The sequence below is a fragment of the Lampetra fluviatilis genome, chromosome 6 (genome assembly GCF_964198595.1).
Source record: "Lampetra fluviatilis chromosome 6, kcLamFluv1.1, whole genome shotgun sequence".
Classification (NCBI taxonomy): Eukaryota; Metazoa; Chordata; class Hyperoartia; order Petromyzontiformes; family Petromyzontidae; genus Lampetra; species Lampetra fluviatilis.
Window position 1 is genome coordinate 8,407,348 of NC_136280.1, and position 27,781 is coordinate 8,435,128.

At 41.7% G+C, this 27,781-nt stretch overlaps 1 protein-coding gene across 3 annotated transcripts; it reads left to right on the forward strand.

Moving 5' to 3' along the window:
- Positions 1–1,674: 1,674 nt before the first annotated feature.
- UBE3B (ubiquitin protein ligase E3B) lies at positions 1,675–25,179 on the forward strand. Of its 3 annotated transcripts, none has more exons than XM_078857667.1 (28): positions 1,675–1,773; positions 3,046–3,135; positions 3,850–4,029; positions 5,603–5,723; positions 6,511–6,570; positions 6,791–6,895; positions 7,045–7,141; positions 7,572–7,657; positions 8,137–8,219; positions 8,318–8,423; positions 8,537–8,657; positions 9,174–9,351; positions 10,077–10,249; positions 11,109–11,276; positions 11,914–12,085; positions 13,860–13,978; positions 14,481–14,595; positions 15,553–15,652; positions 16,285–16,422; positions 17,507–17,683; positions 18,133–18,243; positions 18,750–18,887; positions 19,288–19,353; positions 19,579–19,637; positions 22,300–22,482; positions 23,225–23,336; positions 23,905–23,997; positions 24,927–25,179. In XM_078857667.1, the coding sequence occupies exons 3-28, from the start codon at positions 3,860–3,862 to the stop codon at positions 25,116–25,118; spliced, it is 3,243 nt and encodes a 1,080-aa protein (XP_078713793.1). In that variant the 5' UTR covers positions 1,675–1,773; positions 3,046–3,135; positions 3,850–3,859; the 3' UTR covers positions 25,119–25,179. The 3 variants fall into 3 exon arrangements, with proteins under 3 accessions (XP_078713793.1, XP_078713794.1, XP_078713795.1); XM_078857668.1 differs by having other exon boundaries at positions 3,046–3,131; XM_078857669.1 differs by having other exon boundaries at positions 1,696–1,764.
- Positions 25,180–27,781: the final 2,602 nt, after the last annotated feature.

The following is a 27,781-nucleotide window of genomic DNA, read 5'->3' on the forward strand; positions in this document are numbered from 1 at the left end:
CAAGGTTAGGGCTCGGGTGACTGTTTGCGTGTCGAGGCAGAACGTAAATCATTTCCTGGAACAGTTGTCTCGCACAACTCGCCTATGCAGAGTAAACAGGTCACATAGCACGCGTCAAGGCGGCAGTAGACGGTGTCCCTTTTAAAGAGCGGCACATGTCAAAGCAGGACCCGTGCTAGTGATGTAACCAGAGTCAAGAGGCATTGGTGCCTCCACGTGATACCGTTATCCATCTGCAGATTTAAAAAAAGAACACATACCAACCAAAGTCAGTTCAGGCAATGATGTTTAATGGAATAACTCTAGTGTGCTGGATATAATAACGGGGGTTTGTTTCAGCGCGTAAAATTAAATCCTTTGTTAAGGCAAGTTGTGAAAATTTAATTAAGTTTAAAATAGTTTTATTTTATTTTACCAGGTTAGGCCCACTGAGCTATATCAATGAAAGTACGGTAGTATTAGTATTTGACTTTATAATCCACTTAAATGCCACGCGTGTGGAAATACACATGGAAAATGAAATCAGGTGACGGACAAATAGTGGAAAAGGAGGGAAAGAAGAGAGCAAAATAAATGTTAAAAAGCATGCATGAAAATACCGGTATAAAATTGAGAATTACATATTGTGAACCAAATAACTTTTCAAGTCCATCCACCTTTGGCCCTTAAAGACTGATGATTTCCAACAGCCTTTTCTCAAGCAGATTTGTTATTTGAAACAGCAAATTCACAACGACGCGATGAATTGTTACTGTTTCTTTTACGGAGCGTCTTAGGATGCGGTGAGTACGTTTATAGATTTTAACCGATGAACACCTCAGCAATGACCTTACCCAAAATAAACTGACTAATCATAGCAGTGCCTTAAAATAAAAATAAACATAATATATGCGACGTTTAGGACAATGGCATTTATTCTTGTCACATAGAGGCCAGACAGATAGAGTTAATCCGGGTTGGAGACTGCAAATTAAAGTTAAAACATGTTTTCTGATTACCAGTTTTTTTTTAATAGGCATATGAAGTTATCTTGTAGTAGCTACTTAATTAAATCAAAAAGTATATCTCCCATACTCAATGGTTGCATTCTTTCGGCCCAATCTCAGCACTGGAGCATCTGAGCTATAAGACGAGGACGAAGAATACACACTTACATGGGCTACATTCCTAAACCTTAGAATAGTCTTAAATTACCTGAGCCCAGAATGGCAATGACCAATCCAACCCCCCTCCCCCCTGCTCTGATGAGTCCAGTGTTGCCTGAGACCGTCGATGCAGCTGGTAATTCCGTCCGTAATGTCAGGGTGTTGCAATGTCTAAAGTGAGGGAGAATGTGGAATAAAACCATTTTAATCAGGACGTATAACTCAACTAGCAGTGATCAATCCACATGTGTCACAACACAGGCTGCGAGTGTGCGCGTCCCCTTTGAAAGTGGGAGGGGGGGGGTGAGTTGAGGGGGCGGAGACTCGCCACGCGCATGCGCACTGACCTCTCAGCGACCACAATAATAAAGCACGCGCGGCGGCAACGTTTTATATTCCGTAACGCGCATAAGCGGCGCGAGGCGGCGGCCCCCGCGCGCTGATTGGTCCGGGGCGCGCACGTGGAAGGTAGCCCCCCCCCACCTCCCGCCGCGATCCTCCGCTACCGTGGCTTATCCGCGCTGGGAAATGTAATCGGTGGTGTTGGGACGAAGGCCTCCGTCCGCGTCTCTTTGCCGCCGCTCGCGGGAGTTTGGAGCGGCGGCCTCGGCTCGCTGTGGTGACGGGGGTGTGTGTTGCCCTTCCATCTCCTCCTCTATCGCCTCCTCGTTCTCTCGGCTACCTCTTCTATCCCCCCCTCCTCCTCCGGGAATCGTCCGTGCGCTGCTTTGAACGCGACGCGTTTTGTTTACAAATTGGCAGCGCGGCCTCTTCGTGCAAGTTTTGTGTGTGTATAATGAAGAGCACGAGCACCTCGGAATGCCGATGATCAGTCATGAGGGTGAAACTGGTGTGTTTTATGTAGGCGGCGTGTGTACGAGAGCTGTCACTCGGGGTGAGACCGGCTGACGTGGTCACTGATGATGGTGACACCCGGGTCACAGGTTTGCTGATGGTTACTAATTGATCTGCAGTACCAAAGAGGGTGGAAGTGAAATGATAAACGTGGTATTTGATGTCATCGTGTGTGTGTGTAAGGGCTGTCATACCGATGATCACGAATATGGGTGAAATCTAAATGAGGGTTGTGGCTTACGGTCAAACCCGTGTAAGTGCTGTGGATTGCTGATCATTACTAACTAGAATGAAACCGAAGGAAGGACAGTGGATTATTAATGATCACTAATGAGAGTGAGACCCGTGTAAGTGCTGCGGATTACTGATGATCACTTTTTTGGAGTTAAACCAGAAGTAAACCTCTCGTTTAATATAATTACCATGTACAATAAGGGTGGTTATACAGTAATATACTGATGTTCACAAATGAATATTACATTGTTGACATTGGGATGTGTGTAACTGGGGTGCCGCGGTGGCGAGATGTGATCTCCCTCGACTCGTATTAACAAAGTTGTGGGTTCGATGCATGACCCTGACGCCTGTATATTTGCAGATTGCATGTCTCTCTCCCCCGTGGTCAACTGGATTTTTTTTTCTCCGGATCCTCCGGTTTTCCTCTCCACGTTTAAGATCAACATGCGTTAATAGAATTTGGCTGCTATGCATTTGCACATGATAAGCCACTTCGTTCAGCTGTCATTTGTGGCCAGGTTTTTTCTGAAAAAGAGCTATACAATAAAGCTCAGTGGGCCTTACAATGGTAAAATAAAAATTGTCACTGGGTTATTGCTCAATAATTAGGGGGAAATTGTTAATAATGTACATGATCCATGAGTGTTGTGTGAATACTTAAAATATATCTAGCTCATTGCTGCTGTTCTGGTATTGTGTCATATCCAAGGTGACCTGTACTGTACTGTTTACTCATGCTTTAACCATAATATGCAGTGCTGGTGGCTTTACAACTAATTTTAAACATTCACATTTTACACTGTGCTAGGCATGGCAACCTCTCTCCCTACAAGAAATGTCCACGGAATGTGACAGCAGCTTGGATTAAAGCTCTTTCTCCACTGAATTCTGTCAGTAGGTACTGTCAAATATGCAATTCAGCTTCAGAGTAGATTGGTAATATTTCAACAGCAGACGGTGACCCAGTTAAGCCTTTGTCTTGCTCTCATTTTTTTTCTCCAAGAGACTCATTCAATATTTTCGCTTTTATTGCCCACAAAGAGATTTAACTGTGGACTGATGGAAGTGAGGCAAGGTACAAATAATCATTTCAGAATATATTCTTGTTCTTGGTTCTTTCAGTAAAGTCACGTAGAAGGGAAATAAAAGAATATAAATCAATCTTTATTGATTTATATTATTACTTTTATATTATTTTATTATTTCCCTTCTACGTGACTTTACCGAAAGAACCAAGAATATGAATCCCTGCAGTCACGAAAGCTTTAAATAAAAATATATTCTTGATTTAAGAATGTATTCATTTAGATCTCTATACATCTTTAAAATGTCCCCTTCATGAGCTTAAATGCTACTTTCACAAAATTCGCATATATTCTCCATATTTTACAAACAATAGATTTTTACACTCACGATTTCATGACTGTTATCGTGAGCATGATAATACATTTTAATTGAAGAATCTGCATTATGCCTATGTACTATGTAATATAAAAGCTTGGCGGATGCTTGCTCGTGCCTTCCTGGCCACTGAACTGGTGCGACAGTGGCCAGTTGAGAGTTGCATCGAGGAACTGCCACTGTTTGTGCACTCGTGCGTTTACATCTGCAGAGACGCAGAGATGTTTGGCGCGGGCGCCCAGAGCCAAAGCACTCGTGCCGAGTTCCTGGACCGAGCGCGTGTGGCGCGGGAGGAGCGGCGAGGCCAGCGCGATCGAGAGCGTGCCGCCATCAAGATCCAAGCACTGGTGCGCGGCTTCTTGTGTCGCCGATGCATCGCCCGCCGCACGCGGTAAGGGAGTCGTTTTTTTCGTATTGTGGGGAGTTGTTCTGCAGCATTCATGTCAAGGTTGTTGAGCCAATGGACGGCTTAAGGAGTAGCCTGCTAAATACGTGAAAGCTGCCACAAAATTGTTGATGTAGGCAGTAGTCTACTTTGCAGTCCATGGTTTGAGATTGGTGAGCGCAAATGCATTGTGGGCTATTAATTTCCCATCATTTGTTAGAAACGGCCAAATCTGCCGTGCAAAGGTTCTGGTGTGATTAGTTACAGGTAAATAAAAATGGGGAGGTTCATAAAAAAATTCTTGTGGTTTTTTATATATTCATGCAAACTGCATCTCACAATGCTACACATGCGCAACATATAAAGGTGCATGTATATTAAGATGTTTGAAGCCAATAAATGAGTGTTAATACTCCTGGGATTTGCAATTAACAAAATCGAAGAGACACTGGGAGTGTCCCACATTACTCCACACTGAATCTCAGGATTGAATGAGGCTACTACTTGAGAGCTTTCCCTCAAACCCAAAGCAGATTCTAGGACTAATATAGGCTTTAAGAGGTTTTGAAAATTCTGTAAAAATTATAACATGTTATTTTGTTACCCCGAACTTATCCATCTTATTTCAGGTGGTCTATCCAGAGTATTGATTTTTTTTTTCTCAGAAATGCAAAGTTTGCTTAAAGTTAAACATTAATTCATCCTCAATCTGAAAGTATCAAACACTCAGAATTGTTTACTTACGGACATCAAAAGAACTCTCCATTTCACAAGGTGTCCTTTTATGCCAGTAGTGTGGCCACTCAAATTACCCGGACTGTTACATCAAATATACATTCAAGGTATTTGTTTATAGAGGCAGAAACATTTGACAGGTGGTAAGGACTTTTGTATAAAATAGGCACTTTTGTATTTTATAATGAAATAAAGCATCTGAGAGAGCACCTCACACCAGCACACGTGTACACCCCATATGAGACATTTATGTGAGCGAACATAATAGATTTGCTTTGCACAAGATTTATATCGTAACAGATAACAATGTGCAATTGTTAATCTTTCATGAAGTGATCGTGAAAACTGGCTTTCAATCTTCATCAAAAGCAGCACAAAAAACACTGAACCTCCTTGTGTAGGCTCTTGAAGGTAATCACAAGCTCATGAATCACTATGAGACCTCATTTGCCAGTGGCAAAATATAAGGAGGTCTCATAGTGTAAATGCTTACCCCGAGCTCTCAATACTCTGATAGTGTGCTGTCTTTGAGTTGTACGCCTTTTGGCGTCATCTGGTCCAACACCAATGGAGACTAGGCTCTAAGAAAAGCTGTCTCGGGTGTGGACCAATCAACTTCAAGGACAGTGCATATCATTATCAGAGTTGTTTCTTTTTGTTTGCATTTTGACTGCTTGTGTTGTGGTTATTGCAAACATGCCTTGTATAAAGGTGTCAGTTTTTGTACCAGTTTAAAGGGTAAAAAGCTCATGAATCACTAGCAATAAAGAGGTGTTTAGTAATTTCCAGTTGTTTGGCATGGATGCTTGAAATTCATGCAATAAGTACTGTGTTTTCCTTGTAGGCACGAGGTGGATGAGTTTTTCTCTGCACAAGAAGCCAGTCCTGCAAAAAAGAATGCTCTCTGTCTGTTTAAAATTGGGCAGAAGCTGCTCTTCATCTTTAACACAGCAGAAGATGTCAAGGCAAGTATATGTTTTGGATTTAGTGTTTCAACTATTCTCATTCATAATAAACGTTTTTGGGGTTAGATCGCGTTATTTATAAATGTGTCGTAACCCTCCACCACCCGACATGGCCAATCAGCAAAAAAAGTGTCACGTTGACAAAAGACAAAATAGTTCACTGCTTTAGCCCACCGGTGTGTTGAAGAGTGAATCCACAACATTTACAATTTTTGAGTACGACGTTTCGCTGGTAATTACATCCAGCATCATCGGGCGAATTGCCCGATGACGTTTCTGCTGATTGGCCATGTCGGGTGGTGAATAATGTTGGTCGCGAAAGCCTATGTGTTAAACTATTCTTATTCATGAATGTTACTGCATATAAAAATAAATCTCTTTGTATCCCTTTTTTTCATCTTAAGTAGGTATTATTTCTAACATGGCATTTACTGGGATTTTTAAATGTTTTGTTGTGCCCCTTGTTTGAATATAAATTTTAGTTCAATGTATTTAATCTTGGCATAAAGCAGTGGCAGTTTATCAGCACTGCTCTATGAACCCAGTGACCTGCGTTTGTTTCCAGGCCACAGCTAACGTCAGTGATATCTGAACCAGTCCTGGCTCCCTCCCATCCCCTTCATCGGTTCACATGAACCAGTGTAGTAAAGTGTGGTCAAACAACTCCCAGTCCAACAGTGGATTGGCACAGGGCTGATAGTTGTTATTACTTTTAGTTTAAAATATATTCGTGAAATTAATGTCTTGCTGATATAGGGCAATGTACTCATGTGCTTTTTTTCGGCAGAGGTTTGAAAAGTTCTGCCGGCACTTGCTGAGCAGTATGGAGGAGGATAACGACTCGAAGGTATGCGAGACATTACAGTGCACCTATATTAAGACTGATGCTTGTAAGCTCCATGATAAATGTAAATGGGCATCGTCTTCAATCTCCAAGTGTCAATTAAGCTTCGAGTGTGATAAATCGTGCGCAGTCATCAACCTGTGCCCGCTCGAGGTGGATACTGAAATGGATCTGTCTGCATTTCACATCGCTGCCTGGTGTGCAAGTAACAGTTTGTTCCTAGGTGTGGTATGTATCCCTGGCACTCTCTAAAGACTACATGCTACGATGGATCAAACAGCTCAAGGACGTCCTTTCGATCTGCTGCAGTTACTTAAAGAAACTAAAGGTACTGCAACGTTACAAAGAGTGACACTTTTGATAAATAAGCTGGAATTACACAAACTGTTTAAGGTGCACCTTTGTCGTGGGAGAAAACCTGGTGTTTAAGGGGCAATGATTTTAATTAATGTGGGAAACTGTTTTCTTTCCCTTCAGCCGGAAAGTATCTTGGACACAAAACAGATCACGCTGTTTCTCACGGTCCTGGTGACCTTCACTGATGCTGGGGGCTGGAGAATGGTGCGGGTCAAAGGTGAGAGGTCAGGAAATCTCAGTGGGAATTACACGCTTGGAAGCAGCTCCTTAAATTAGGTTGGGAGAAGATTTTTGTGTAGGAAGCAACTAGTAAAATTAAACACGTAAAATACTTACAATACACCGGAGTTTATTATCATGGTTGTTAATCAGATTTGTTTGATATTCAGGAACATGGTTAGGTCACCTTTGGAAGATAACAATTCATCACGTAACAATTCATCAATGAAATGGTTTGGAATCTTCAAAGTGTCTTATCATGCCTGCTCGAAAAAAGAGATGTGTTTTTTTACTTATGTAAATGTTATGCATTTTGTTTCATTTAGATTATTATGAGAACAAACAAAAGAAACATAAACAATACAATGTGTTACCTACTTGATTCTGTGTACTCGAGTGAGACTGAGACACCGAGCCATGTGTTGCAGGTGACACTTTTAAGATCAGCATGAATCTCATCTGTGCAAATGTTATGGGACATTTGAACCAGAAAGGACTCTACCCCGACTTACAGGTGCCCATGTCCACTGACTTTTTAGCCGACGTTACTTCGTACATTTGTATAGACGCAAACACATATAGCTATTGACTATCTTAGCTTAGTTCTTTGAATAGGTTGCTTAATGTGTCACTAAATCATCAGGCAACCCATGTCTGCTTCTCATCGAATTGTGTCATCAGTCAAAACTCTTTCCACAACACCTACATATTATATATCCTTCTGCACTGTTTGGTTCCAACTGGTCAGCATTCATCCTATATCGGTATTATTGGTGTAACAATATTCACCCTATCGCTGTGATTCAGTGATTTGTCTCAATGCAGGGTTGTGATTCGATTCAGGATTATTGTTTTTTTACATTGTGGTGCACCACCCAGCAATCCAGTTTCCATCCATGCAAGCGATCAATTAATTACAAACAGCTGTTTTCAAGTTGCTAATAATGTTGTAGTTGAAGCTTCAGGGGGTAACGGTCTCCCACTTGTTCTCAGATACTAATGACCAACGGACTGGCAAGGGTTGTACCAACTTTGAACAAAGCTACACTGACAGCTGTATTCACAGTTGCACTACGGTAAGTCTTACTGATTTCTATTGCATTTTTGACGATAAACATGTAATAAAACCTTGACTTTTGAATGATACTAATGCACACATGTAATTTCTTTACAGGCCTGTGGTCGCAGCCAAGTTTTCGGAAAACTTGCTAAGATCATTCACATTACACGTGCTCTCCGTTCCGGCGTTAGTGCTGCACCTGTCCAATATTGCCCCCGAGGTGAGCCAAGTGAAACACTTTCTCTGCAGTTCACCTCACAAATAGCCCCGGCTAACAGTACAACTACGGTAGCTCAATAGCAGTGCTTTAGTTTGAACTTTGTTTTTCCACAGTGCTTAAACATGATGTCAGGACACGACTTGTTTAGGAAAGTCTTGACATTCCTGGGGCAGAAGGATTATCAAGAGGATATCTGCATTTGCCTTGAAGGCACCATGTCCCTCTGCCTGCTCGGTAAGTTGTTGAAAATGTGTTGCTATGTAATTTTTTTTAGAAATAATGTCATCCAATGATTTAGAATCAGTGCACACTCTAGAGTGTATTGTCTAAAGCAGTGGTTCGTAACCTTTACCGCAGCCTTGCACCCCTTTGGTTCTCAGAAAGGGCATTTCGCGCCCCCAGGGTGTGCGTACACCCCAAGTTAAGAACTACTGGTCTCGAGTAAGGCTGTGTGCATTATACACAGTATGGTGATGTCATGTGCAGGGCATGATGGGGGAACTGAGCCTTTGGTCACGTTCGCACCTCTTGCTGAATAGAGAGCACAGTTTGCCTGTAGTTCGCCTATTTGTTTCCACCCTGCAAACACTTCCGCCCAATTAATTTCTCATCGTTTACAGAAGGTGTTAGAATTGATTTAAGTTGCACTTATTTATATTATTACCGACAATGAACGTAAACTGAATCTGACTTTACCTGCACTGGCAGTAGTTATGACACTGGTGCTAACCTTTATTTGTATTTATGCAGGAAATTTAATCATGCTGGCATTGTTAAATGAGAGCTTACTTGAAGAGGAGACAGAGGCATTTAGTAGCCTGGTGACTTCAGTGCTGACCTACTGCCAGAAATATGTTCTGCAGAAGAAGTCCAATCTCACTCACTGGCACCCTGTACTTGGCTGGTTCGCACAGAGCATGGACTATGGGTCAGTCAACACCTACCACCAACTTTGTTTCATTCCAAACCGCAAGCAGACTGCCTTGGGACACATTACCTTTAAAGAGCATCCTGCAATGTTATAAAATATCTTGCTGGCTCGTATAATAATACAGCTCTCTGGGCACTACTGTATGAAGACCCCATGCCTCCTTTAAATTCATGCAAGATTACCAAGTTAGTACTCATAATAATTCATGGACACTGTCAGTACACGCATGGAGGAAATTGGGCCTCTCCGCATGTCTATCATAAGGGTTGATTGATTATACTTCATGCTGGTTAGTGTGGGTTGATGAAAAGGAGCGACCTAGGTCTGGTTCAGATTTCCCTTGCCACTGATATTATTCTTAGCTGGGAATCAAACTCGGGTTACCTTGTTTACAGTGTAGTGCGCTAACCACTGTACCACTGCTCCTCCAATATATGGATATCAGAAATTCTGTAATATGCTATAGATTGTACATTGTTGACATAATTTTTGTTTAACTTATGCAATTTAGGAAATCATTATTGCCAGATATTTTTTTTTTTTACTTAGACTTAACTTTCACAGTACTAGACGCTTCACCGCAGAAGAAAGCATAATACTTTCAGCGAGGTTTGAAAGAGCCAGTTATAAAATAAATCAATTATTCTCTTATTAAATTGCACAAACAATTGATGAGTACGCAGCAACCCATCGCCTGGTGATGCTGCTGTTGTGCCGAGCAGGCTGAACGAGGCCATGCCCGCTGTGACGAAGCAGCTGCAGTCACTGTGGGGCATTCGCATGATCCGGGTGCTCTTCCGGGACGTGCTCACGCGCAAGCTGGCAGAGGGACAGGAGCCGGCCCTGGCAGCCGCCCCACCTACTGCCGCCGTCTCAAATGACAAGCCCGTGAAAAGTAGAGAATGCCACCGTCCACACGTACAAAACTTGAAACATTGCTGACTGCAGCCATTGTAATTTGAAAACATAAATGTGCAGCCCGTTTTTATCAGTCTACTGCTGGATGAGGATCTCCCCATGCCTTGTGCGCCATGAGAGATATTTGACCATGCTTCACTGGTCAGTGCGGGTAAACGAAGGTGGTGGGGAGGGTATAACAACAATGGATTTTTCGGCGCTGTCCTCTGCTGCTGTGTTTTTACACATGATCAACCCATCCAAGCAATATTCAGATTCAACTCTGATTAGCTTCTGAGATCTGACGAGATGGGACACATTTTACCTGATTTGGTCATCACAAAATTGGTACAAATTTTAACCATATGGATTCTGATTATTTTCAGCAGTTGCCAAAAATTAGTGTTTTATAGTATTGGCAGAAGTTTTACGAATTTGGCAATTGACAGGAAACAATTTTCTGTGTATAAATTATCTTGGCAAGCAATGGATACTGGTTTTGGTAAGCATATATTAGGATTTAGGTAATTTCACAAAAAATAATAATGCTTGTGTATTAGTGTGAAACAATGTTTTGCCCATTTTCATGGAAAAAACCCTTAACTTAAACATTTAAGTTGTGTTATATAATTTTCCTGAGATTAATTTTCTTTTGCTCATTGTGAAAGTTAGCTATATGAGCACAATATACATACAATTTCTCATGGCATAGGATCTATAGTGTGATAAAGTTCTCGTGGCAAATTGAGGCCACGTCACCTTATCGGCGAAGACACTCGTGCACAGCGGCGATTCTCGAATGCAACCCACGCGCCCCGCGTTCTAACCATGACCGTTTCCCTGGGCCGTCTCTGCAGACATGTTCCGAAAGGCGTTCCGGCGCTCTGCAGCCGTCCGCAGCATCCTGCGACCGGTGGGCGGCAAACGCGTGGATTCTCCCGAGGTGCAGAGGGTGTGCGGCGTGTGTGTGCTGTACCAGACGGCGCTCACCACGCTCACGCAGATCCGCCTCCAGATCCTCACCGGTACGACGGTGAAGCTCTCCTGCCATCACGTGCGGTGGCATATTTGACGTTTATCGGTAGAGTGTGAGAGGCAGTGCAAACAATTGAGAGTAAAGGCACTAGCATGTAAATAAATGCGCATGCGTGCTTTTAATGTGTTCAACAGATGGGTAAGAAAACAAGTTAACTTGTACAGGTTTAACATTTAATTCTTAGGATTATTTTCATTTGCTCGTTTTATTACGCTTTCCAACAACCGTAGAAACCATTAATGCATTTGCGTTGTCCTTGCCCCCGGCGTCCCTAGCCCCCTTGCCGTGTCTCGACCCGCGGACGTACCACTTCCTTTACACCGAGTGCAAAAGTGCCCTTTATTGCGAATTAAATACTTTCGAGGACAAACATATGGTCAGCATGATGAAGTATGGTCAAATGCATGGTGTTTTTCCTATTTGTGTTATATATGTAGAGATGTTACTTGCTTAATACAAAATCCTGTAAATACATGATTTGTGCATTCTTGGACAAAATAACGATTGCAACCACACTGCTACCAAATGCCTTATTTTTGACTAGGTGAAGTTGATGTGTATTGTAAATTGATATGTTAGGTAAGCTGAATTAAGCCACGTTTATTTGCTGAAATTGTATTGTGCAGGTCTGACGTATCTTGACGATCTCCTGCCCAAGCTGTGGGCCTTCATCTGTGAGCTGGGACCTCAAGGTGGCCTCGCTCTCTTTCTGGAGTGCCTGAGCAGCGACACGGAGGACTCACGCTGCTTGCTCGCTATGCTCACGCTCTTCTGCGACTGCTCTCGACACCTGATCACGTGCGTGTCTGCCCGTGTTGCCTGTAACACTGCAATTCAGAGGAGATTTAATACAATAGCCCTTATTCTTAGGTTTTTTCGATAAAGTCACGTAGGTAGCTTGTGTTGCCTCCGAAACGTCGTGATTTTTATTTTATTTTTATTTTACTTTTATTAATTTTATTTTTTTACCTACGTGACTTTACCGAAAAAACCTAAGAATATGAATCCTTGCAGTCACGAAAGCTTCAAATCTAGAAACAATAGCCCTTGTTCACAATGCTGGCTTGTAATGCGGCACGTTGGGCTAGAGAGTGACATGGGAACAACATGTTAAATCTGTCCCCATCTCGTCCCATCAGAATTCTTCCCGTCGTAATCACTCCAATGAGCTTCACAACAAATGTATTCCCATCCGTTCCTGTCAGAAACTTTCTAATCTCATCCCACTTCTTGACCTTAACAAAAAATGTATTCTCTCAACCCGTCTCACCCTTTGGTCTTGTCAGCGTGAACGCTTAGATAATTTTTATACAGGCACCAGCAGAGCGCAGTTGACTTAAATCTGAAATGTAACATTGTGATGAAGATGTAACCAAACGTTAAGGGACTGTGATGTAAAAGTATAAATCAAGACCCCACAATATTCATCTTTAACAAAGCATTGCATGAAAATGATAGGCCGATGATTCAGGCAGTAGCCCTCATTCAGAGCACAGAGAGTGGGGGCAGCCAGATGTGATTTAGTTGGGTATCACACTTTAACGGAGAGCGCTGAGAAAACTGGAAAATGAAAAGTCAATTAATGAATCATCGTATTGTATTCGTATTCAAGTTTATTGTTGAGTACACCTCATGAGTATATGTTCATTTGTCAACTTTAATGAACATGTCTCGGCTCCACAGTGTTGTATGTAATCTTCTTGAACTTAGGTCTTTCATCCCCCCTACCCATGGTCTCTCCTCTCTGATGACGCGTCCTTGCACAAAACATCAGCCTATCATGATTATGTTATAAGGCAGTGTTGTTCATCAATAATCATTATTTATCACTATTATTAAATCATAATCATAATTTCCTTTACCAAGCACTTTCTGCGGGATCAATTACTATCCTATCTCCTCCCCTGGGTTCAATTTCCATCACATCTCATGAGTCTTGTTAATTACGAATTCCACAGAGCCAATGGGAGTCCCTTTATAGTGTCCCTCTGCTTTTGGAACAGGGGTTGGTTGGGAGAGCAAATTAATTGTTTTGAAATGCAAAAACGGGTGCGTTATAAGTTAGCCAGGAGATGGCAGTATTGTAAATTAATTGTGAGCTCATATAAGCTGAACTGAGTTTCAGTTTTCAGTTTCATTTATTAGGTATAGCCCTGTGAGCCATGCGGCTCTTGACTCGGGTGCAACCGCAACAAACAAAATCATGAACAAAGAACATCTTAAAGTGACTACGCTCAACAGAAAAATCCAGGAAAAAACAGTAAAATCTTCCAGAAAAAAGCACCGTATATCAACGCTGCGTGCAACCAGCTTTGTGTGTAAAGGCTTTCTATGGGTGCAGGGCTACGTGAGGGGCTGCAGAGAACAATGCAGCTAAATACACTTTTGTATTGTACTTGTATTCTCCCACATCTATGCTTTCCATCTTCAGGAATGAAAACTCATCAGCATGATGAAGTATGGTCAAATAACCCCCATGACCCACATGATGTGGGGATGCCCTCTTCCAGTAGTGGATTGACAATAGATGTACATGTACACATGCATGTTTTTGTTGTTATTTTTTCAATAGAATATTGGATGACATTGAGCTGTACGAAGAGCAGGTCTCCTTCAAGCTGGAGGAGCTGGTTACCATTTCTTCCTTCCTCAATACCTTTGTTTTCAAGATGATCTGGGATGGCATTCTAGGTGAGGTACCCCCTGGCTTAAACATTTATTACTCGGAAATATGAGTTGATGACCTGCGTTACTCAGTGGAGTCCAGCACTGCACAAATTAAACTGCTGCCCCTTGCAATACGGTGTTAAAAATATTGCTCTGCCATAATCTTTGAAACTGCTTGTATTATTGTGATTTGGGTTGCCAGGTCAGCAAAATATATATTGCGCTTAGCTCTATGGCAGGGCTCTTCCACAGGTGGTCCATGAGTCAATTTTGGCCCACAAAAGTTCTTGGAGTGGCCTTACACTCGCCAAGACAAAGAGAACGATTTTGAGTTGAGTGATAAAAAACAGATGGAGATGCGAGTGCTGTAGATAGAGATTAGTGGGATGAAAGTAAAAAAAAAATTAGAGAAACTGGTGACGATCGATGTGTCCGGAATCTATGTGTTGGATCTCCGGTTGTGCGGTGAATGCTGTGGATGTGCGGTGAATGCTGTGGTTGTGTGGTGGCTGTGTGCGCACCACAGAGAGCGAGAAGACCGACCGCTCGCAGCTGTTCGCCTCGGTGCACAGCTGGCTCATGACGCTGTACGAGCGAGACTGCAGAAGGAGGTTTGCGCCCGAGGACCACTGGCTTAAAAAGTACGATCACACGTGCAACACGATCCAGAGCACTGCTCAATACTCTTGCATCATTGGTCTGGGCTTCGGTGCAAAGAATTGAAGGGGGGCCTATGTCCAATTGCTGCCCCACTCTTCATAGCCCAACACTGGGCCCCTCTGGCCCGTAGGCTCCTGTGCAGTTGCACTGCATGCACACACACTTGATAACTACATCATTGACACTGCCAAACTCTCAGCACCAGCTTATCCACATGACTATGGAAATTTTTTTTTTAAAAATCACAATTTTTTTACATTCATGTGCAACCAACTTTAATTAAAAAAGCAATGAACTCTTATTGAGACATTCTTCAGAATAGGTTTCCCCCTTTTTTCTGGCAACAAAACAGGTGTTAAGATATTAAAACACCAAACTGAAACCTTTTACAATGAATCATGTCTGCATTAACCACAATACTTGTGGTCAGAATACAAGCAAAAAACGTACTCTGATAATATATGCATTGTCTTTGAAACTGATTGGTCCACACCAGAGACAGCTTTCTTTTGAGCTTAGTCTCAAAACGGTGTTAGACCAGAGGACGCCAAAAGGCGTACAGCACAAAGACAATGCACTATCAGAGTAATGAGAGCTCGTGGTGAGCAACTACATCATGAGACAATCTTGTTTTATTTTCGCTTTCATCCAAACTTGCTTAGCAACACTTTTATGCCAAGAGTGTTGCTTTACCATGTACCTACTGTATTGAGTGACCAATGCAAAAGCCGCTGGTTATGCTAGGTGCTGCTTTATAAAGATATGAGTTCAGATCAGCACAAGAGTCAAAGGTGGAGTTCAAGAGTGGGTTCCTTTTGCTCTCTTACCACCCACCCCACTGCCCCTATTTTCAGTTTCACCTATAATATAGCCCTGCATTGTGTGAGCATGCTTAACCGCTGACAGATGGCTGTGTAATCTTCCTCTTGAAACGGCAGGGACCTGAAGGCAAATGTTCTCTTCTCTGAGCTCGAGAAAGGAAAGAAGAGAGCCAAACTGCTTCTCCAGCACATCCCACATGTTCTTCCACACAAGGATGTGAGGATACATTGATCAATCTTTTCCATTTGTATTACTTTTTGCAGAAATAATAATTTACAATGCTCATTGTATGTATGTATTTTGAACTTATTTTGTACCGTATATAGCCAACCGTGCTAATCGGAGATGCGGGGGAAGGACAACAAACTAAACACAAAATGCAGTTCTAAAGAAATTAGTTTTCAATCTATATTTTAATTTGCATAGCTCCAGTGGCTTCCTAATATCGGAGGGAAGAGTGTTCCAGACAGCTGCAGAAGGGTGCATCTGAAAGCGCTAGTCAAAAGCCACTCCGAGAGTGACCAGGGTTTGCGTGATGGTTTATGCTCCTTGACAAGATCAGCAAGGTATTGTGGTTCATTTGTGGCAAGCACTTTGTGTGTAATGAGTGCAACCTTATAATGTATTTGCTTGGCAATCGGAAGCCAATGCAGCTCAGCGAACACTGCACGGACACTTCTGTTAACTGTAGGCAGGACTCGGAACAGGTTGGCAGGTGCTAAGCGTAGTGTGCTAATCACTATACCACTGCTCCCCTCACGATATGTATAGTGCATTAAAATAAGCTCAAGTAGTGCTCCATGTGTACCGAATGCAAGAGGAAATGACACGCACGTATGTGTCCACAGCGAGTTGTGCTCTTCCGGAGCATGGTGGCCAAGGAGAAGTCCAGCCTGGTGACGGGCAATCAGATCGTGTCCCTAATGGATTTGAACCACGGTGCGCCAATCACGCACATCACCGTTCGCCGCTCACGAATGCTGGAGGTATGAGGCGCCGGGATTGGCCAAGAGTCTGCTCTCCTTTTTGATTGGTTACCACACGAGCTGGTGGTGCCAGCTGGAAAAGCCCTTTTGTCAACCAATGCTCTATGGGAAATAGCTCCTTGACGACTATTGCCACCGTAATCTGGAACTCCCTCCACCTGGTAATACATGCTACCGACTCCCAGCCCCTATTCAAATCCAGGTTTCAGTTAGACACGATAAATCCAAATCATTTTTTTCTTTTCACTGTCAGAATAATAATAATGTTTAGTTTCATATTTTGGCGTCCATGCTACTTGCATCTCAGAATCACTAATGAAACACAGACAAGCGGGAACATAGCCAGGTGGTGAGCTGGCACCACCAATTGCCCAAGATCTGTGGTCCCCTATAGATACAAAATTTCAGCCATTTAATGAGTCTTCATGCACGTGGGAAGAAACCAGAGCACCCAGAGAAGCCCATTGGGTATGACTCTCTTTTGCATATGATTCTTCTATAAAAAAAAAAAAGTGTATGACTATACTCTTAGGTTTTTTCGGTAAAGTCACGTAAGTAAAAAAAAAAATTATAATAAAAGTAAAATAAAAATCACGATGTTTCGGAGGCAACACAAGCTTCTGTCTTCAGGTGGAACCGTCACAGCACGCTTGCTGTATCAAGTAAATGAGTATGACTGTACATATACTATATTAATGTTAGGCCTCCTTTTTCACTAATGATGCATGTCCCACTATTTTATACAGGATGTTGTTAGGTATTGTATGAACCCAAACCGTATTGTGGTTGTGTGAAAAAATGTATCAAGCGCCTTGAGACATTAGTGGAAGGCGCCTTACAAATAAAAGTAAAATTTCGATTTAAAGCTTTCGTGACTGCAGTGATTCATCTTCTTGGTTCTTTCGGTAAAGTCACGTAGAATGGAAATAATAAAATAATAAAAATAAAACATAATAAAATTATTTTATTATGTTTTATTTATTTGTATTATTTTATTACTTCCATTTTATGTCACTTTACCGAAAGAACCAAGAAAATAAAAGTAAATTATTGTTATTAACTGTCACTTTGCATGTGCCTGCAGGATGGCTACGAACAGCTCAGCCGGTTGCCCCCAAACTCGCTGAAAGGGACTATCCGAGTGAAGTTCATTAACGACCTTGGCATGGATGAGGCCGGCATTGATCAGGACGGTGTCTTTAAAGAATTCCTGGAGGAGATAATCAAGAAGGTGTTTGACCCTGAACTCAACCTCTTCAAGGTGAGACCAGAATCAGACAAAATGAGGAGCTTGTAATGCTGTTTATATAGTTTTATTTATTATACAAATATATAAAGTAATATGAAAGAAAGGTAAAAAAAAAAACACCAGTTAAACCATAAAAAAATCACAAAATGCACAATTCACTGCTACAGTAGTTAGCATACTAAAGTTGGACTGTGGCCGCAGTGAACAGTAAGTCAGCATTGCTTTGTGTGCTGTTCACGTTTTAAGCTTGGGGAGTGCGAACTTCATTTTCTTACGGAAATAGCTATTGTATGCAGTCAGGGTATATTCGTCTATGTTATATTAAGAACACACTGCACATTGTCTGGGGTCATCCCGGTGATTTGGGTCCAATTACAAATAATGAAACTTGACCTAATCTCTTCGCATTGCACGTGGAATACTATGATGTCTAAAAACTCCCACGTGCTCCATGTCTCCAGATCACTATTGGGGATGAGCGTCTCTACCCCTCGCCCACATCCTATGTCCATGAGAACCACCTCCAACTCATGGAGTTTGTCGGCAAAATGCTGGGAAAGGCCGTCTATGAGGTTTGCCTGCAGGACACAAAAGTCACGTGTGACACATTGTCCATATAGTGCGAGATTGAAATTATTGTTAAAAAATATTGTCATTGCAAAAATACCCACTTCACAGACTCCTTGCAGAGTGGTGTGAACGATGGTTTTGGCTTAAGGATTTGACTTCCAATTTCATATCAATTTGTGACTAAGGTTTTCCTTGCAATATCTTTAGTCTGAATGGGCTCTCATCTGCTTTAAAGACTATTTACTACTACTTATAAGGTTAGATTGTATTTGTAGTCCAAGTTGTATCCATTATTAATAAACACTCATGTGTGCAAACTGGACTGTGATTAAAAAATAATCAAATTAATTACCAATCACCGTGAAACTCACAAATTTCTGAGCTACGAATTTCAACATCAACTCGGTGGTAGCATTCGGTTCGAACATAGCGTAATAAAGAATTACATTTTGTTACAATGGTCGTGCATATCTGATTGACTCACCATTAATGTGTACCTGTTGTTCAGGGCATTGTAGTGGACGTACCGTTTGCGCCGTTCTTCCTGAGTCAGGTGCGCGGAGTGCACACATCCATGCCCTACAGCTCCATCGACGAGCTGCCCTCCCTTGATGCCGAGTTCTACAAGAATCTCACCTCCATCAAGGTAGCCTTTGACAGGCCCTAATTTACTGCCACGTCTTGCCACCACTGACATTTTTACTTCCTGAAAGCAGGATTCCAAGATTGGTCATGGTTGATCTTTTTTACCAGCATGGGATTATAACTGTGGTTTGTAATATCACAGTGCTTCGTGGTTAGTGTGATCCACGTGGAAAAACTTTAAAAGATTGAAATCTTGATTTTGCTTTTCTCACTATTTTACAAGAAACACAAAACCAGACATCTGAAAGAGGACCTGTACAACATGTGGAGGCGAATTAAATATCGTTTTTTTTAAGGACAGAATTGTACTTGTATCATGTAAATGAAGTGCAGTAAATTACTGTTGTGTTATGCATGGTATCAGTAGAAGTAACCGATGCTTAAAATGTTCTCCGTTGCAGAGGTATGATGGAGATGTGAGCGAGATGGGGCTGACGTTTTCGTACGAAGAGGATATCATGGGAAAAGTAATAATTGATTTCACATTTCATTCATTAAATCACCCAGTGGAGGAGCCGTTTATGTATTTGAAACACCTTTGTGATTTTAGTTAAATTATTTATTACAATTGATTCTTTGGTTAATTTTTAAATGGGTTAATTTTTTATTGTATTGGTGTCCCATGTGGTTATGCAGATAACATATTCAGGAGTCTACGTATACTCACCAGTGTATCTTTTCTTTCTGCCCAGCTTGTGTGCTATGAACTTTGCCCTGGTGGGAAGACAACCCTTGTAACAAACGAAAACAAGTATGTTTGAACTTTCATTACACCCCTTTCCATACAAATATCCTTTCCCATTAGTCTTGCAAGCTTTATTATCTTTGCTGATTGAAACCCCCTTTGTGTTTAGAGAATATACTTTTGTGTAATCACCATGTCCTTGTGACGACTTAGCAATGTATTATTGTCTGGGTGGTCAGTAGCAATGTTCCGATAGAAATTCGAGGAATTTGGTTTTCTGGGAGGATTATTTGTTTCCCTGGTGTGAACCGGGTACTGACAGGTGGCAAGACGTGATCGCTGATCCATCGCCAAAATCGGCATCACACCGGTTCCTTATCGCGGATCCTAGAGTCTGTCCATCTAGCCCCAACCTGAAATGCTGTCAGTGGCCCTTGCTGAGCAGGTTACGGACAGGGCAAGGTCTCTGTGCGGCCAGCCTCCGCCGTTGGGGTCTTGATGATAATTAATGCACACTGCAGCTGTAGCACTATATACAGAACTAGCCTTTTGCCCGTCCAAGGACGGGTGTATTTCAGTCAATCTGAAACTTGCAAGTGAAAAGCAGATGGCGACGTGATATTTATTGCATCAATTCATGTGCCATTTGTAAGGCCGCAGTGACACAGACTTATTTCATTTAAAGGTTATAATCCCTTGTTCATCATCACGTACTTTTTACTTCTATGTCTCAATAGCGTTACAGAGATCGCGTGACGTGAGGGTTCTGCCTTTGTAGTGAGGGTTGTAAGTTGACGCTGAGGAGGGGAGGGGGAGCAGGCTCCTCGCCCCCCATGTGGAGTGACGTCACCCGCTAATTAATATTAATGGCGGGGGGGGTGTCCATTTGGAAGACGTCACCTCTTCATGATTATTAATGTGGGGGGCTGGCTGTTCGATGTGAAGTGACGTCACCCGCTCATGTTATTAATGAGGGGGGAAGGTCCATTAGGAGGACGTCGCCTGTTCATGAGTATTAATGAGGGGGGTTGGCTAACCTAGAGTGACGTCACGAACAGGACACACAGACATTCTTGGCTCATTATAGTAGTAAATGTTGCGTTTTATTGATGACTTCACTAAGTTCAGCGGAGGTTTATGAGAACTGCACATTGGCACCGAGGGTGCTATCGCATGGCTCGGCGATTACGCACACGCTGAATGAATGCATTATTACAAATTATTTAGTGATGTTGAATTGGCAGTGGTGCAAAAGCATAATGAACAAAAAAACTCAACATATTCATCAATAATACTGTAGCCTTAACATAAAAAATATATTAGGTGACATTTCTCACAATGGCCCTTCATAGTACATAAATGTTATTAACCCTTTCCCGTTCGATGACAGAATCGATTCTGATCGATTCTGTCATAGGAACAGAATCGGAAGTTAAAGGCCGTGCGGAAGGGCATGTGGGGCACAGTTTAGTGCCATATATCATAGAGTGTGGTCGTGTCGCTACATTTCTCTGTGGTGAGTACAGCACAATGTTTTTTTAGAAACAGCAGTATTATGTCTCTGTAAATAAAATTAACGTTAACCGCTTTTCGCGTTCGGCGATTCAGTGGTGAACAGGACCCACCCTGCAACTTGCTATATATGTGCTATTCGAAGGGCCATTGCCCAAAACGTCGCCGAAAATATATTTTTCTTTCACGGCAATGGCATTGACGAATGTTAGGTTTTCTTTATACACACTTAACTGCATTCTCAATAAAATGTAAAAATGGTTTCCTATCACAATTACTAAATGTATAAACACTTTTTTTTACTAAACAGTGTGTCTTCTATATGTCATCACACAATTTTCAGTAGCATCCAGAACACATGCTTCTATAACTGCAGCATTTTTAACAGCATCTCCAGTACTTCAAATGAGACTATCTACAGTACCTCCGAGCTGGGCTTGGAGGGAGCCTAGTGCAGTCGGTTAATCCTATTAATCAAATGCTTTGGAGATAAGGGTTGGTTAAATTGCACATTTCTGAAACTCCTAAACTCAATAAGTTGTAATGGGGCCAGATGGAAGTTCAGCAAGTTAGTTCATGAACAACAGCTGTGTACAGACCTTTTAAGTGCTATCCCCTTGCGTGTGTGTTTCTTTTCTCCAGGTATTCCAGCTCCCTCCCACATGCAAAACGCTGCCTTAAAATGGAATTGGCCAATTCTCCCAAACATAGGACCTTCATTGAGGCTTTCCTGAATAAACAAATGACAATATAAATAACGTAAATTCTTCGTAATATAGTGTCATGATAAATTGCAGAAAGGACCGCACCATGAAGCACAAACTTGTTTTTACACCCATTCTAGATTTTAAGTTTTCGTGACTGCAAGGATCCATACTCTTGGTTCTTTCGGTAAAGTCACGTAGGTAAAGAAAATAATAAATGAAAATAAAATAAAAGATAAAAATAAATAAAATTAAATCACGACGTTTCGATTGCAACACAAGCAATCATCATCAGGTGTGAACACCACAGCAAGAAAATGTATACTAAAGTTTACGTCGTGATTTAATTTTATTTATTTTAATCTTTTATTTTAGTTCTTATTTTCTTTACCTACGTGACTTTACCGAAAGAACCAAGAGTTTGTTTTTACACCGTCACAGTGTGCTACAATATTTGAGTAAAGTAAACGTTTTGAAAATTCTTGAGTGTTGTATTATCGCCATGCCTTTAGGATCAGCTACATCCACATGCTGGCTCATCACCGCATGTACGTGAAGATCAAGAAGCAGACAGGGGCGTTCATCCACGGATTCAAGTCCCTCATCAGCCCAGAGTGGATGGGCATGTTTTCCACACCCGAGATGCAGCGTCTCATCGCCGGTGACACGGGCGAGATCGACTTTGAGGACCTACGGTGCCTAAACACACAGACGCCATCGCATGTGGCGCATTCTCGCTCGTCAGATTCCAATTCTGCACTAGTCAAGTTTTTTTTTTGTGAATGTATCAATACTAAGCATGTCACAAGTCACATCTACTCTGCCATGGTTTTATCACTTTTCATGATTTGAGGTCATGGTTTGATTAGGTTATCAATTATTTTTTAATCTTGTTTGTGCCATCTCGTTTATATTCGTTCCATCAATCTATAGGTATAATTTCCATGTAATTTGTATAAAATGTACATAAATTGCAAATCATCAGTTCACAATTAAATGCATGTATCATTCGTTTATCAATATTCATCTAGGCATGTCAATATTTTTTTTAAATACTCATTTACTGGACTGAACGGAGGCAGCATTTTCAGCCTTGCTCAGGAGTACAGTTTACATATATCCACCAGTACAGGTCTGACGGTTGTATGGCTACCCTGCAACTAATCTTATACACGAGCTATAGTAAGTAAGTCTCAACATTTGTTATCGCACACTTTTATGAGTCCAGTCCATCAAGAATGCGTGATGATCTTTTAGATCACTCGGCCAAGTACATTGTCAGTATAATGTAAATTGAGGCAGATTTGACAGCAGAGTGAAAAGTACCACAGAACCAACATTTACTTCACACAAACACACTTTATATTTGTGCAGCAACTCTCTATGCACACGTGTTTTTGCTCATTGCGGTAATTGTTGCTGTTTTGTTTGGTCCAGGAAACACACAGTCTATTATGGGGGCTTCCATAACAACCACCGTGTGATCATATGGCTGTGGGACATTCTCACTAAAGAGTTCACAGCCCAGGAGAGAGCAATGTTTCTCAAGGTCAGTATCGTCGCCTTACAAGTATCCTGCATAGCTGTATCCACTCTCTCATTAGCAGTTGGCATTCTCCTCTGCCCTTCAATTCCCTTCTCGTATCCCTCGGTGCTTTGCCAGATCAACCAAATATAGCCAGCACTTATTTAGGCTTGTCATAACTATAATTTTGCCTCTCATGTTTTATATTCTCTTGATGAGCTAACAGTGAAAAGTAGTTGGACTAATAAAAAGAATGAATAAATCCTTGCTTTTTGTATTTGTATATATCTATTAAATTAAAGTTAAGTGTTGATTTAAAGCTTCCGTGACTGCATGCATTCATATTCTTGGTTCTTTCGGTAAAGTCACGTAGAAGGGAAACAATAAAATAATAAAATTCTCACGACGTTTCTTGCTGTGTTTTTTCACACCTGATGATGATTGCTTGTGTTGCAGTCGAAACGTCGTGAGAATTTTATTGTTTTATATTTTTATTACTTCATTGTTTCCCTTCTACGTGACTTTACCGAAAGAACCGAGAATATGAAGTTAAGCGATTAAAATACATTGTAATCTGTATTATCCTCTACAGTTTGTGACCAGCTGTTCCAGGCCTCCCTTATTGGGGTTTGCACATCTGAAGCCATCTTTCTCCATCAGATGTGTGGAGGTCGCTGATGACCAGGTGAGAGAAGGGTGCATTTCGATTTAAAGCTTTCGTGACTGCAGGGATTCATCTTCTTGGTTCTTTCAATAAAGTCACGTAGAAGGGAAATAATAAAATAATAAAAATAAAACAATAAAATAAAAATTTCCACGACGTTTTGGCCACAACACAAGCAGCCGTCCTCAGGTGAAGAAACAGCTCTCGGAAAGACAGCTCTGGTTCTTAATTATTTCCCTTCTACGTGACTTTACCGAAAGAACCAAGAAGAAGGGTGCATTTCACAAAGCTTTTACACCTGCAGAGGGAGCGTTCTGCACTCCCTCCATATGCTCACAGAGCCAACCCTATATTTAGTTGTTGTCTCTGAATAAATGTCCCTTATGCTAACAGGCATTACGTGAAATGTTATGATGGAAAATGCCGCTATTCTGGGGTTATCATTGAGTCTGCATTTATAATCTGCTAGGCCTCCTCAAGTTACCGCTTGCGTTGCAATGATATTTGCTAGCATTTAAGGTGGTAGCTAGTTTAGCAATGTCTATCTGTAAAATGTATTTTGATTACTGTGCTACATTGTGGATAGGGGCCAATGTAGCAAATCCATTGTTGTACTGTACCATTATTCTCACTCGTCTATGGTCGCCATCTTCACCAACCCACACTGACCAGTGTAGTGAAATCTGGTTAAATAACCCCCATGATCCATATGGTGTGGGAAGACCCTCACTTATCCAGCAGTGTAGTGACAAACTGGCTGTTAATGTACTACACATGTACGTTTAAATTACTGCACGTTAATTTTGCTAATTGTTAAGCCCACAACATTATCCGGAATAAATTAATGGATTGTATGATTGATTGGCGGAAGCTGCATTGTAATTAGTAACACTACCCATCGGTTTACTATATAAAAAAAGTGACCACACTTGTCGCAAATCTTCCGGCAGGACACAGGCGACACCCTGGGCAGCGTGCTGCGGGGGTTTTTCACGATCCGGAAGAAGGAGCCGGCCGGCCGTCTCCCCACTTCCTCCACTTGCTTTAACCTGCTCAAGCTGCCCAACTACAGCAAGAAGAGCGTCCTGCGAGACAAGCTACGCTACGCTGTCAGCATGAACACGGGATTCGAGCTCTCGTGATGCGTCCGTGCCACGCGGCGCCTGCGCGATGGCCGGCAAAAGAATAAGCTCGTCATCGTTGGGAGGGAGGGCGAGGGAGGGAGGGAGGTAAGGGAGGAAGGTGATACTGCGCACCTCCCTTTACAGCGTAACCTGAGCCCAACGGCCGTTATCCCGGCTGTACGCAACACCGTGAAGGTAGGTGTCACTCGCAAGGATGAGTGGCGAGGTGGTCATGAATTTTGGGCAAGTAATGTTTGTATTAAAGATACGCTTCTTGCACTTGACAGCGGTCACCTACCTGTGGACCTACCTGCGGTACACTTTAAACACCTCAGAATCGACGAACATACACATCGTCTACAAGCGTAGAGAACATACACTTTCATCTTCTTGGTTCTTTCGGTAAAGTCACGTAAGAACCAAGAAGATGAATCCCTGCAGTCACGAAAGCTTTAAATCGAAATTTAACATACACTTTGTCTACAAGCATAGAGAACAAACCAATTTTGTTCGAGTCTTCTTGTTTTTACAGGCGATGACGTTTTGTCATCATGTCGAGATCATCCGTGGGTGGTGCACAATCCCCCAAAGTGTGCATAACGTGTTTTGAAACTTGCCACTCATGGCAGGTTCATGCCGCTGTTGGGACGTGAATGGGGTTTTTGCTGCCTTTTGTCGAGTTGCCCAACCTTGGTCTCAAGACAAAATGTGCCCCTTGAACGCCGCAAAAAATGAGGCCCTGCTCTGACGCCTCGCATGCTCCACGATGTTCTCCGTTTGGAAGGAGCTGGTCTCGGAACCTCGTTTTAAAGTTGTACACTTGGGTACACTCCACAATAAACTGCCCTCATGCCACCACAGTTGTTGGTGCAGGCTGACTTTGTTGATCACAGTCAACTAATGAGAATGTATCATTTTTATGTTGCGTGCACTCGGCAATGTCAATTGCAAACCTTAAGTTCTTCTTGTGCAACAACACAGTTGTCACATTTAATAAACTAATGGGCTATGATATAGTATAAACGTAACTCGTGTAAATAGAAGCGATGCTGACGTTTTTATTTCTTAGGTTCTGCTGTTTTATGTACATGAATCTGCATTTCTATGTTAACTCCCTATTACGGTGTGGTCTTCCATGTGTTTACAGAACTACTATAACTGGCATGCAGTCTTAATCGGCAAGTTTTACATTCTAAAACTATATACAAAATTAATTTAGCCTGTGAATGAAAAAGATGGGACGATTTTATTTGGTTTAATTTTAAAATTAAAGCACTACACTGACACCATACATTTATACTGCTGACACAATCTTCTTTGTGTGTGAGATATATTTTCTCCTTTGTATCGCTTGTATACAAAACACATTTTCTTTAGTCAAGTCGGGAAATTACTTGGTATAAGCAATCATCCTCAATTTTGTCCCAAATGCCACGCAATTGCACTTCTTTAAAATACCGTGTGCCTTCCAAAAGGTACCTGGCAGGACTCGCCTGTAACAGTCCACTTGGCCTGCCCTGTACACAATACAAAAACACCTGAAGGTATTCTCAATGATGTATGTATTTTGAACTTCTTTCGCACCGTACGTAGCCAACCGTGCTAATCGAAGGCAGTCACTAGAGTGAACCTTGCCCTACTGTAAAGAACACGTTTTTCTGGCTTTCACTTGCATTTCGTATTCCTGCCCTGGTCGTAAAAGTATTGCGTTCTGTCAGATGAACTCCACGCGGTTACCCTACGTACGTACTTTGTTATAAAAACAAAATCGTAAACTGTTCATGTCGTTTGTCCAGTTTTAAATTTCTGATCGTGTGCAGATCTCGCATGCGGTTATTGTACAGCTGCGGAATATAACTGTATGAGCGCGGGTCAGTTAAGCTGTTGAGCCACACAATGTTCCCACAGCAAACGAACTAGTGGTCTTGTCTTTTCAGAATAAATGTGAATAAAGTATTGTAATTTAATCCGATTTGTTCGTGGACACTTACAACTTGCATGTTCTGCCTACTGTGTATAGATTGCATTTGGTTGCACGTTACTAATGGGTGACGTAGAACTTGAGAGGTGATGTAGCCATGGGAAACCCGACACCATAGCACGTACACCCAACATCAAACTGGAAAAAACCGCATATCCTGTGTACCTAGCCACGCTCGTCTTGTTGTGATTTCCAGTTACATTTGCTCCTGCTTTGGCTTAAAAAACAACGCAAATGTGTTATCCTCAAATTCCAAACAACGGTGTAGAATTGTTTTTAGAGATTAACCATATTGCACACCTGTTTTGTGTGAATTCATGTATTTGTTTGGGGCAAGTGAAAATGTTTTCGTACAACAAAACGTTTGCAAAGATGGTACTGTGCTTGAGCACACGTGACGTGAAAATACTGGTCCCGTTAGTAATTAAAATGCTTTCATTCACACGAGTGCTGAATGATTAGAAAGGTGTTAAAGGTGAGCATAGGTAACTTTGAGATGTTCTGTTGCCATATTTCCAAATGTATTATTTTTGCAATAAAAAAATATAATCTAAATTAATTGTATAAACACTTTGCATATTTAGATAGTGGAAATCCATAACTACTGGATGTTATGTCTCCTACCACTTGAAAAATAAGAAAATAAAATTGTTAAAACTTTCCGGTTTGCTGAAAAACTCAAGTGGCATGTTTGCCCACG